Source organism: Mercenaria mercenaria, chromosome 13, assembly GCF_021730395.1.
Source record: "Mercenaria mercenaria strain notata chromosome 13, MADL_Memer_1, whole genome shotgun sequence".
Taxonomy (NCBI): domain Eukaryota; kingdom Metazoa; phylum Mollusca; class Bivalvia; order Venerida; family Veneridae; genus Mercenaria; species Mercenaria mercenaria.
The window spans coordinates 28,130,613-28,143,110 of NC_069373.1; the positions used below are offsets into that span (position 1 = coordinate 28,130,613).

The 12,498-nt window shown below is 36.3% G+C and overlaps 2 protein-coding genes across 2 annotated transcripts in view; one reads left to right on the plus strand and one right to left on the minus strand.

The window, feature by feature from the left end:
- LOC123529180 (guanine nucleotide-binding protein-like 3 homolog) overlaps nt 1-1,348 on the minus strand; it is a 23,817-nt gene extending 22,469 nt beyond the window's left edge. The window contains exon 1 of the mRNA XM_045309403.2: nt 1,257-1,348. Within this exon, the coding sequence (XP_045165338.2) occupies nt 1,257-1,269 (13 nt within the window). The 5' untranslated portion in view covers nt 1,270-1,348. The remainder of the gene's footprint in view (nt 1-1,256) is intronic.
- LOC123529182 (ragulator complex protein LAMTOR5 homolog) lies at nt 1,283-6,153 on the plus strand. Its single transcript, XM_045309404.2, has 4 exons — nt 1,283-1,409; nt 3,103-3,164; nt 4,139-4,253; nt 5,761-6,153. The coding sequence occupies exons 1-4, from the start codon at nt 1,375-1,377 to the stop codon at nt 5,819-5,821; spliced, it is 273 nt and encodes a 90-aa protein (XP_045165339.1). The 5' UTR covers nt 1,283-1,374; the 3' UTR covers nt 5,822-6,153.
- Nucleotides 6,154-12,498: the final 6,345 nt, after the last annotated feature.

Consider the following 12,498-nt stretch of genomic DNA (forward strand, 5'->3'; position numbering starts at 1 on the left):
GGGTTTTTCACTATTCTTACGTGAGAGCTGTAAGAATAGCTTGTGAGGCTATTCCTACGGGACCGTAAGAATAGCCACTTCCAAATTAAATTTTTTGTATTGTATTGTATTGGGAAAGTTGTGCACACATCAATTCATCCAAAATAGCAAACTGAAACTTCATGCCCATTTTGGTGAACTGATCATGTGATTGTGATAGCCCCGTGTTGTATGAATCAAACCCACCAGACAGTCCTGCAAGTTCAACAGGCTGGTAACATTGCCCGATCGGGCTTATGACACAAAAAGTAATATTTCTTGACAAATAATGAAGATATTTCTTTCAAACTTGGTCCATTTGTTAAGCATAACAAATGATGCAAATTAAAATAAAAATAACTTGGTTGCCTTCAGTTTTGGTAAAATTATTTCCCCTTTTCAGATTTTTATGACGCATAATCTTTGAAGTCCAAAAAAACAATGTTCTAATGCTAAGTTTAAAACAAAAAAGGGTTAAATGGCTTTCAAATGCTCTAAATTATTGCGCTAGTACATGAATGTAAACATTTTACTCTGCTTTCACTTACTACATTATCTATAGAGAAATGTTAGTCCTAAAAAATTGCTCATACATCTGCACTAGAAACAAAGTATTTACCCTAAATATATAGAATTGTATATAAAGGTATTGGCGCACAAGTTATGAGCACTAGAAAGCCCTTGAACCCTTTTCTGTTTTAAACATTGCATTAAAATATAATATTTTTGGACTTCAAAAATTATGCATCATAAAAATCTGAAAAAGGGAAGTAATTCTAACTAAACTGAAGGCAACAAAGTTAATTCTATCTTGATAAGCATTATATGTAATGCTTAACAAATGGACCAAGTTTGAAAGAAATTATCTTCATTATTTGTCAAGAAATATTACTTTTTGTGTCATAAGCCCGATCGGGCAATGTTACCAGCCTGTTCAATACTGGAATCCTGCAAGTTCAATATTCTTGTGCCTGTAGAAGTGTATCAGGTCCCAGGATATTCTGACACTTGTAAGAAAATTATTCATTGTACTTCTAATACTTCTTATTTCCTGGCATGAATAAGTAAATTATAGTCTTCAAATTAACTTTTTATTAAGGACGTCGCGGAAACTAATGATATGTGCATTAAACAATGGCGTTTCAGTTCTAAAATCAATACAAGTTAATTCAAACAATTCTTTGTAAGATCTGTTTTAAACAGAAATTGATAAAATGTCCTGTACACCTACTACTTACTTAATTTAACCATATTTTTCTATTACACGTGACTTTCTTGTTTTGACCGGAAGTTGCAAGACGGTGTCAAGTAGAAGAAATTGCTGTGAAATTTAAATTTGTGGAAAAAAAAAAAAGGATGGAAAGAAATTTGGACAAACACCTCGATGACACGTAAAGGATTTGATTTTATCAATAGCATTTACAAAGTTTAATTATAAATTATGAAGTTCTGTAATATTAGATTTACATTTAACAGTTGAAAAAATTTAATTTTAATCAAAATGCAGCCATTCACATCACATGATTTTACAAACATCAGCTGTTCCTCAGAGAGGGATAAGGAGATAAGTCTCCAGCTTTTAAATATGTACGAATGATGATCTTATCTTGTCTTCTATGCCAATAAGAATACAGCGATTGATACTGGTAATATACTATTCTCAGTAAGCAAGGAATTTACCATAAAATGTGAAAAAGGAAGTGTCTAGCCGTCTGGTAACTTGACACCTAGCCTGCATTCTAGCCATCTTTTACTGGATGCCTAGCCTGCGTTCTAGTCGAGTGGTTACCGGATGGCTAACAAATCCTCGGGGGATTTTCTAGCTGTCCGGTAATAGATTGTTGTTGTTGAGATTTGTGCATCGCGTCCGTGTCGGCGTCCCGATTTGGTTAAGGTTAATAAATAAGTAACAATTTAATATAATTTTACCTGTTTTTTACACAAGATATCAATACTTATCTCAGAGATCTGCAACAAAATTTTGTGTGAATACATACCAAGGTATAATTTTAATCATCTGGAATAGATTACTGCATTTTCAGCCGATAAAACGAAAGTTTGCCAAAATCAATATTAAAATGGCGAAATGAATAGAAGGAGATTATTTTGTCATTGTTGTCTTGTTGTTAGAGAGCGTTCATCACATATTTATCATGTTTTAGTGTTTATACATATATATCAGCTGTGTCAATGTTTATATATAAATGATCTGTGTCAATGTTAATACATATCTGATTTGTATAAAGTTAGACTTTACATGATCGTAAGAGGCGACTAATAGGGTCTTAACACTTGGTTTGCAGTAACTCTGTGATTCCAGCAGGTATGCAAATTTTGATTCCATACATCATGTTTTTATTTCGATGTAAATGAGATGTGGAACCAAAATTTGTAGCCCTGTTTGGCACCATATAACCTATACTGTGTTGGTCCGCCATTAAAACCCAAATAAATAAATAAATAAATTAGACTTTAAGTAAAGTCAGACTTGTACAGACTTTCACTAAGGCAAAATTTATCTATTAAGCAGTTTTTAGCTCGACTATTTATAGAATAGTAGAGCTATTGGACTCGCCCGTGCATCGCATCCGTGTCGGCGTCCTGATTTGGTTAAGGTTTTGTATGTAAGCTGGTATCTCAGTAACCACTTGTGGGAATGGATTGAAACTTCGCACACTTATGAAATGTGATAAACTGACTAACATTGCACAGGTTCCATAACTCTATTTTGCATTTTTACTAAATTATGCCCCTTTTTCGACTTTTGTATTCATTCAATTGACAAGGCTGTTGAATAGTCGAGTGTTGCTGGTCTCCGACAGCTCTTGTGATATTTTGATGTAGCAATAATTGCCATGGAATTCATTGAGCTATATAATATTACAACACATGCATCTACCAAACTTGGTATCTTAATTCAGACCAGGAGGTTTTGGTGTGATGTTCTTTGACCATATTGTTAAGAGCAACATAACTTGAACAAGTGAAGTAGGTTCATCAAAGCCTTTTTGATTTCAGACGTCATATCTTTAACAATTTTAGAGTTTAACAAATTGGATTGTCATTAATTTGTTTCTTTTTTAGATTCCGAGTACCAGGAGTAGCTGGGGTAATTTGTACAGATGAACATGGTCTTTGTCTTGGAGGTATGTTCAATAATCACACAGATTTAAAGAGATATGTAAGTTTTTATTTTCAACAAAATGTGATATTGCACAGTGACACTGTGCAGGTAAAAAAACTTTGTTTAAAACCATGTAGGGAAATATATGATGTATAAGGAAAATGTTTGTTTCACAATGTCATGTACATTCAAATTGTCTGTTGTATACATGTGGGCACAGTTATATGGTCTGTATTCGTGAATATTTCTTGTCTGAAATTGAGACCTACACTTGCAAATGTTAATTATTCTTTTTGCTCTGTCGTTGTTAAAGTACCACACATTATACTGAAACTTTTCATGAATGTTTATTCTGCAGCTACAAATAGTTCAGCCAAATTTCATGAGAGTAAATTTTATTTTCCATTACTAACTTAAGTCTTAAGTTTGAAACTTAAGATATTGATGTAGTAGGGTAGAGTATAAGGGTGCACTTGTACTTCCTTGTTATTGAGCTAGCTTTTACAGTGATGTGGTAGAGCGTCCGCCTTAGGTGTGAGTGGTCCCGGGTTCAATTCCCAGTCGGGCCTGAAGTATTTTCAGCCTGTTACATTGATGAATAGATGCCCAGATTATTCACTTGAAGCTACACAACACATAGAAATATTGCATCAGATTTTGGTTTTCAGTTGAAAAATATTTTTTGCAGAATCTAAAAAATATCCTCTTTTGACTCTACAGGTATTCCTAATATGTTTAGAAAACAATAGCTGTTGTTTATATTTCACAAATAAATAGATAGAGTCCAATAGAATATCATACTCTTTTGACATAGTTTTAATCAACAACATGCTAAGCATGCTAAGAAAGTAGTGTCTTTCAGTACCATTAGCACTTAAAACACGTTTAGTCAAAGAGTATTTCAAAATGCAAACCTTATGAAATACACCCATTTCAGGGAAGAAAATTGATGTACTCAAATAAAAATGCAACATAAAGTTATTTATTTTATTTCAGCAAAGGGAATAGCTACTCGGGAGTCAGCTGGACATATAGCTAACATTGCCGAGAGTGCTGCTAGACTTAACCCAAACATGCCAAATCCTGTAATATCTATAGAGGGAGAAGGAGGGTACGTAATGTGGCATTTACTTTCGAAAACACAGCTTTAAAAAATAATTCTTTTTGCATCAACATTATATATGTTCTATATGTTATAACAGTTTTATATGAACCACTGGAATTGAATGTAAGCTAGGGGAGCACACTTTTTATGGGCCATTCCTCGCTTCTTAAATTCAAAACGTGATTGTATGAAAATGTATCGTTGAAAATACAATTACGCTAATTTTACTGCATACAAAATCATTAATGTATGTATCCAGGTTCAGCCTTAGAATATGGCATCACTGTTGCTGATGCTGCAACATTACCTGATTGACTTTTCTTGTTGATTACTAGTGATATAGTACATGTCTTGACAAAGATGTGGTCATCTAGTAGATACATGAAATTGAAGGATAAAATAATTTCACAAGGTTACTGGTAGACACTTGTAAGCAATCGGTCTTATCTGAACACAACTGTGCCAGTGTATTTTATTTCAGGAAACCTTTTTATGTATTATGTCTCAATTGTTTTTGCCTTTGCCATCTGTCTGTCCGTCCATCCATCCGCATTAAGCTTGTCCGGCTTTCACAGGTCAAACTACTGGCCAGATTTCGACGAAACTTAACAGAACTCCTGAGGAGTGATCAGTACCAAACCTAGTTGTGCATATCGCCAGCACGTTCCGCTTCGCTGCACAAAATGGCCGCCAGAGCTAAAAATAGAAAAATCTGGTCAAACTGCTGGCTGGATTTCAACAAAACTCCACAGGAGTGATCAGTGACCAACCCTGGTTGTGCATATCGCTGGCACGTTCCGCTTCGCTGCACAAAATGGCAGCCAGAGCTAAAAATAGAAAAATCTTCTCCGGCTTTCACAGGTCAAACTGCTGGCAGGATTTCGACGAAACTTCACAGGAGTGATCAGTACTAAGCCTAGTTATGCATATCGCTGGCATGTTCCGCTTTGCTGCACAAAATGGCCGCCAGAGCTAAAAATAGAAAAATTTCCGGCTTTCACAGGTCAAACTGCTGGCTGGATTTTGACGAAACTTCACAGGAGTGATCAGTACCAAGCCTAGTTGTGCATATCGCTGGCATGTTCCGCTTCGCTGCACAAAAAGGTGGCCAGAGCTAAAAATAGAAAAATCTTCTCCGGCTTTCACAGGTCAAACTGCTGGCTGGATTTTGACGAAACTTCACAGGAGTGATCAGTACCAAGCCTAGTTATGCATATTGCCGGCACGTTCCGCTTTGCTGCACAAAATGGCCACCAGAGCTAAAAATAGAAAAATCTTGTCCAGCTTTCACAGGTCAAACTGCCAGACTGATTTCGACGAAACTTCACAGGAGTGATCAGTACCAAGCCTTGTTGTGCATATCGCCGACATGTTCTACTTTGCTGCACAAAATAGCCGACAGAGCTAAAGGTATTCATAGGGGGGAGACATATGTTTTTGTGACAAAAACACCTTCTAGTTGTTAATGCATATAACAATACTTAATGTTGATTTAATGTCAATGATATTTCAGGAGTATTTTGATAAAGAAAGAAGACAATATTACCATGGGTATCTACAAATCACCAAACTAAACAGTTTATATACTAGTAGATATAAAACAACTGACTTATTACAGAAAGATGGGCTGGACAAAAGATAATAACATTTTCATTGCTACTCCCAACTTGTGTTGAAGATCATTTCCAAAACAATTAACTTCTATGATACTTTAAGAAAAGTTTTTGTGTCCATTAAAAGAACAAAAAATTATGACACTGTGTACAAGGTAACAACATGGTTAAACAACTGTAAAATTAACGACAAATGTATTCCTTGATGAGATGTGCGTAGGTGATGTTGTTTTTTGACGAGATGTAAATATAGCAATATGTGCAATAGAGAAGTAAATATATATTTTGTAAAACATGTTTTTGTTTTTGCAATTGTAAAATATTGTGGTTTATCTCCTGTGTGATAATTATTATCCCCCGGCGAAGGCGGAGGGATATAGTTTTGGTGTTGTCCGTCCTTTCGTCTGCTTTCCGTCCGTCCGTTCGTAGCCATATCTAGGAAGTGGTTGGGAATATTTAACTGAAACTTCATATACATGTTCATCACAGTAGGGAAATGTGGCCCGTAAAGTTTCAGTCGGATTGCCCAAGTAACACCAGAGTTATGGCTCTTAGAAGTTTCTAGTGTTAGCTATATAGGGTACTATAAATAGGGCAATTTCTGCTTCATAACTTGTGGCATATTTGACCTAGAACTATGAAACTTAAATTGAATTTAGATCACCATAATGTGGTAGTGCACACACAATTTCATCAGGATCTCTTCTGTAACTTCAGAGTTATTGCCCTTTAAGTGTTTAAAAATCCACATATTTGTACATAGCAAAGTAACAAATTGGTAGAATCTCATTAAACTTCTTTCATTTTTTTCCATGAACATGTGTTATAAACATGTGAAGTTGTGTACCCACAACGGGTCACCCCCATGGCCCTGGTCACACCCCCTAACCCTCCCACCCCCCTAAATTTTTTTTTTTTCATTCCTTTTTTAATTTTTTTTTTCAAACCTTCCATGAATATTTATCAACATGCAAAGTTGTACTCTCCCCCCACCTCCCCCTCCACCCAGTCATCCCCATCACCCGATCATGCATCCCCCACTCCCCCCCCCCCCCCCCCCCCCCCCCAAAAAAAAAAAAAAAAAAAAAAAAAATTCTATTCCTTTTTTTAAAAAAATTCAAACCTCCCATGAATGTTTATCTATGTGAAGTTGTAACCCCCCCCCACCCCGCCACCACACACATTCCAGATTTTTTACTTGATTGTGCTCTCTTAAGGACATCTGTTCTTTTAAGTTCAAATGTACATGTTATTTACACATTAGTCAGGATCAGCATAACATACATTTATTATGTACACTTAAAATATTTGTTTTCTGTTAAATTGTTCTTGACAAATGAAATTATTTGCTTCTTAGTAACATCCTTAACTTTTTGCCGGATATATTTTTTTGCCATTCCTCACCACAAACTCTTTCGGCGGGGGAAACCAATTCATCAAATTTGCTTGTTATTTTAGCTGTTGATGTCCCTACTCATCACACAACATCTCCACGTGAAGCAGAGAGAGAAGACATATCACAAACGTTTTGGCGCTTGTCTTTCAACACATCAAACCTTCTCCTTTTGAATAAGAGTATATTGTTATGCTTCCTGAAGGGGAAGCATATAGTCACAGCTTCTTCCGTCCTTCCTGAATTCTTGTATGGAGTATTGTCTTCGTGTTCCAGCCAGATTATTTTTCACCAAGTTATTGCCCTTTGATTATTCAACATTAGTATACTGTGGTACAATTAAGTGCACAGCATAGTAGAGACTGGAAATACCCACCACTTACCTTCGATAAGCCATCATTAGGAAGGGAGTCAATATGTGTGTTTTTAGCTCACCTGTCCCGTAGTGACAAGGGGAGCTTTTGTGATTGCCCTTGGTCCGTCCGTCGTCTGTCAACAATTTCTTGTGAACACGATAGAGACCACATTTTGCAACTGATTTTAATCAAACTTGCACACAACTTGTATTGGCATAATATCTCGGTTCCTTTCGAAAACTGGCCAGATCCCATTATGAATTCCAGAGGTATGGCCCCTTAAAGGGCCAAAATTTGCTATTTTGGCTTGTGAACACGATAGAGACATTTTGCAATCTATTTTAATTAAACTTGCACACAACTTGTATTGGCATAATATCTCGGTTCCTTTCGAAAACTGGCCAGATCCCTTCAAGGGTTCCAGAGTTATATTCCCTTAAAGGGCCAAAATTTGCTATTTTGGCTTTTGCAGCCATATAGAGACTTCATTTATGGTTCGATTTGATACAAACTTGCAAAATATCTTTAACAATAGATCTTGGATTCCGTGATGAATCCATCAGATCCAATCATAGGTTCCGGAGTTACGGCCCCTAATTGACCTGAGAGAGCCAAAATTTGTTAATTTTTACCTTGTGAACACGATAGAGTGACATTTTACATTTGATTTTAACCACACTTACACACAACTTAAGTCACAATAAGATCTTGGTTCCTTTCGGAAACCGGCTAAATTCCATCATGGGTTCTAGAGTTAATGCCCCTGAAAGGGGCAAAATTTTCTATTTTGGCCCTTTCACTATATAGAGGTTTCATTTGTGCTTCGATTTGATACAAACTTGCACAGAATATGATCTTGATGATCTCTAAACCAAATTTGAAACTGGGTCATGTGGGGTCAAAAACTAGGTCACCAGGTCAGATCAAAAGAAAAGCTGGTTAACACCCTAGAGGCCATATTTATGACCTTACCTTCATGAAACTTGGTCAGAATGTTTATCTTGATGATTCCTATGCAAAGTTCAAAACTGGGTCATGTGGGGTCAAAAACTAGGTCACTTGCTCAAATCAAAGGAAAAGCTTGTTAACACTCTTGAGGCCACATTTATGACCCTATCTTCATGAAACTTGGTCAGAATGTTTATCTTGGCGATTCCTAGGCCAAGTTCGAAACTGGGTCATGTGGGGTCAAAAACTAGGTCACCTGCTCAAATGAAAGGAAAAGCTTGTTAACACTGTAGAGGCCACATTTATACCCTATCTTCATGAAACTTGGTCAGAATGTTTATCTTGATGATTCCAAGACCCAAGTTTAACAGGTGAGCGATAAAGGGTCATCATGACCCTCTTGTACTTACAGTTCTCGTTGATGTGTAATCATTGCTCTTCATACAATTTAGTGAAACAAGACTGGCTGCTTTATAAGTTTAAACATAACTTATTTCAAACAATTGCAAGCATTGCACAATAAAGAAGATAAATATATGGAAAAAGGATTAGAAACAAGAAGCTGAACCTTATAAAGGATTTTGCCTATAAAGATGTAATCTTTGTAAGGTGTATAGCTCTGGTGGTCATTTGTTGTAGAAAAGCTTTTACAGTTAAATGTGATTTGATACAAAAAAAAGTAAGTTTGGGGAAAGTGTACAGAGTAGTTTGCAAGTAAATCAGAAAGGTATTATACCCTAGCAAAATTGCTGGTCAGAACTGGAAAGCTAGATCGTCCACTCCATTTTGTGCAGTTGATCAGTCAAAACTGAACTAACTTGAAGATGCGTTTTCAGGGATTGCTTCATGTGTACAGTCCAGAATGCTTGTAGTTGACCATGAAACATTGTTATATACTTTATTGTATTCTCCCTATTGATAAGAAACAATTTTTGTCTCAGTGTCACTTAAAATGTCGTAATGATACTACCGGTAACCCCAAAAATAATAGGGATCATCTCCGACTATACCCAGTCATCTTATTTGTTGATCATGTAGATTTTTAGTGTCAAGGTTATTGTGACCTTGACTGCTAACCCATAAAAACAGTAAGTCATTGAATGACCTAAATTGATGCTTGATGGTGATACAAACAATCACTCACAAACCATTTTTAGCTCGACTATACAAAGTATAAGGAGAGCTATCCTACTCGACCCGGCGTTGGCGTCAGCGTCTTTCCATGTCCCCACCTTGGTTTAAGTTTTTTTACACTTTTTTTTTTTTCAACTTATCTCTGTAATAACTCGATGCATTTGATTCAAACTTGAAATACTTATTCCTCATCATCATCTGACATAAGGGCCATAACTCTGGCACCAATATTTCATGAATTATCCCCCCTTTTCACTTAGATTTTCAGATTAAAGTTTTGATGCACTTTCACTCTATCTCTGTTATTACTGAATGGATTTGATTCAAACTTAAAATAGTTGTTCAACATCATCACACACATCATATGACACAAGGTGCATAACTCTGGCACCATTTTTTCATGAATTATTCCCCCTTTTTACTTAGAATTTTCAGGTTAAAGTTTTGGTGCACTTTCACTCTACCTCTGTTATTACTGAATGGATTTGATTCAAACTTAAAATAGTTGTTCAGCATCATCATCCACATCATATGACACAAGATGCATAACTCTGGCACAATTTTTCATGAATTATTCCCCTTTTTACTTAGAATTTCAGGTTAAAGTTTTATGCACTTTTACTCTATCTCTGTTATTACTGAATGGATCTGATTCAAACTTAAACATTTGTTCAACATCATTACCCTTAACATATGACACAAGGTGCATAACTCTGGGACCAATTTTTCATGAATTATTTCCCCTTTTTACTTGGAATTTTAGGTTAAAGTTTTGATGCACTTTCACTCTGTCTCTCATATTACAGAATGGATTTGATTCAAGCTTAAAATAGTTGTTCAACATCATCACCCACACCATACGATGCAAGGTGCATAACTCTGGCACCAATTTTTGATTAATTATTCCCCCTTTTTACTTAGAATTTTAGGTTAAAGTTTTGATGCACTTTCACTCTGTCTGTGTTATTACTGAATGAATTTGATTCAAACTTAAAATAGTTGTTCAACATCATCACCCACACCATATGACACAAGGTGCATAACTCTGGCACCAATATTTAATGAATTATGCCCCATTTTTGCTTAGGATATACTTATATAGTGTTTTGATACATTTTATCTTTACCTCTCTTATTACTTTAAGTTGATATTTTTGACATAGACTCAGGCTATTGTGCAATATCTTCATCCACAATTGGAGTCATTAAACACTCCAGTGACAGCTCTAGTTTCCTCAGATGTGCCCAGTTTCACTATCCAGCATTGAAATAGTCGAGCGCGCTGTCTCCTGTGACAGCTCTTGTTAACATCGGGGCAGATGCGACATTTGAGCTACTGATTGCAAAAACAGTAGGTGTCATCTACTAACGACAAGCCATCATGCTATGAAGTTTGACAGTCCAAACCAAAGTATTTTCCAATTATTAATCAAAAACTTTTTCGAGTCACCGAGACCTTGGGGGTGCAGGGGGCACCAGTTTAGAAAAGGTATGGGAGGAGGCCCTCTGCTCGTGTTAGGGGGGACTTCCCCTGGAAATTTTTGAAATACAAATATAAAATGGTGGCCTTGTGTGCATTTTGTCTGGTTTAAATTTTGAGGTACTGGAAAATTTTGAAATATGGGTATGAAATGGTGGCCTCTGGTGCATGTTTGGGTGTAAATTTTGATAAAATATTCCTTTGCCAAAAAAGATGGGTGCAACTTTGATGAGTAGGTCACTTCTAAGCCAACAGGGGAGTTGGGGGGGGAGCATGGGCCCCCTCGGCCCAGGCCTGGACCTACTTAATCTACAAACAGTAGGGGTCACAGCTGCCTGACCAACTTTTGTCAGAGAACGTTTGCCTGGCACCTGTGATAGTGGTCATTTAGTGACCACAGGTAATTGTCCTATGAAGTTTGACTACTGTAAGCTAAAGCAATCACTAGTTATTGATCAGAAACATTTCAATCTCAAGGTACTTTGACCAACTGATCCCAAAAGAATTAGGGTTCATCCACTTATCACAGGAAAATGTCTACTGAAGTTTAAACTGTAGTCCACTGGTTTCTCTAGTTATTAATGAGAAACAAAAGGGTTTACCAACTGACAATCAGCAAAACAATATAATTATCCCCTTTCGGAAAGGGGCCATGCATGATAAGATTATACATAGGGGCAGAACTTAAAAGCCAGTTACTGAACTTGCACACTGCATGTCAGATCATCGTAGTGAACAAGCCTGAAATTTCAGTCTAATCCCACTACAGGGTGTGTAAATACTACCCTAAACATACAGCGTTGCCTCCACTGGTGAAAGGGAATGTGCAATAACTACTTATTCTTCAAGTAATCAAACAAAGAAATAAGACTGAGCTCCATTTAAAGTGAATATCTAGATGGTAGATTATTACTTGGTTCTGCTGGAAGTTCTCGGTCTTAATTTGAAAGTAAACCACGTAACTTGCTTGGGAAATTCTTTAATACTTTGAATCTTTCAAGTAAATCAAGTTTGCTATAGTTTTCTCTCCATTTTGAACCATCCAATTTTTGCTACATTGCATCACATATTCTATGTCAAACAGTTCTGTTCATTCAGTTACAATGACAATATGCACTTTAAACCTACAGTTATTTACTTTCCTGTCATGCTCAACTATCACTTAGAAATACAATGTACATCTTTCTGCCAATGTTTGTTACAAGCAGTCTTTCTTCAAAGCTCTGTCAAAAGTTACTATGCTTACTCACTCCTTATACAGTTAGTGTATACTATATAGATGGTATACATATATTCCTACTTCCATACTCCTTCACAAAGACCAGATG

Coding starts and splice junctions, on each gene's coding strand:
- LOC123529182 (XM_045309404.2), top strand. CDS start 1,375: ATGGAAAGAAATTTGGACAAACACCTCGATGACAC. Junction 1,410..3,102: donor GACAAACACCTCGATGACAC/GTAAAGGATTTG, acceptor TTTCTTTTTTAG/ATTCCGAGTACCAGGAGTAG. Junction 3,165..4,138: donor ACATGGTCTTTGTCTTGGAG/GTATGTTCAATA, acceptor ATTTTATTTCAG/CAAAGGGAATAGCTACTCGG.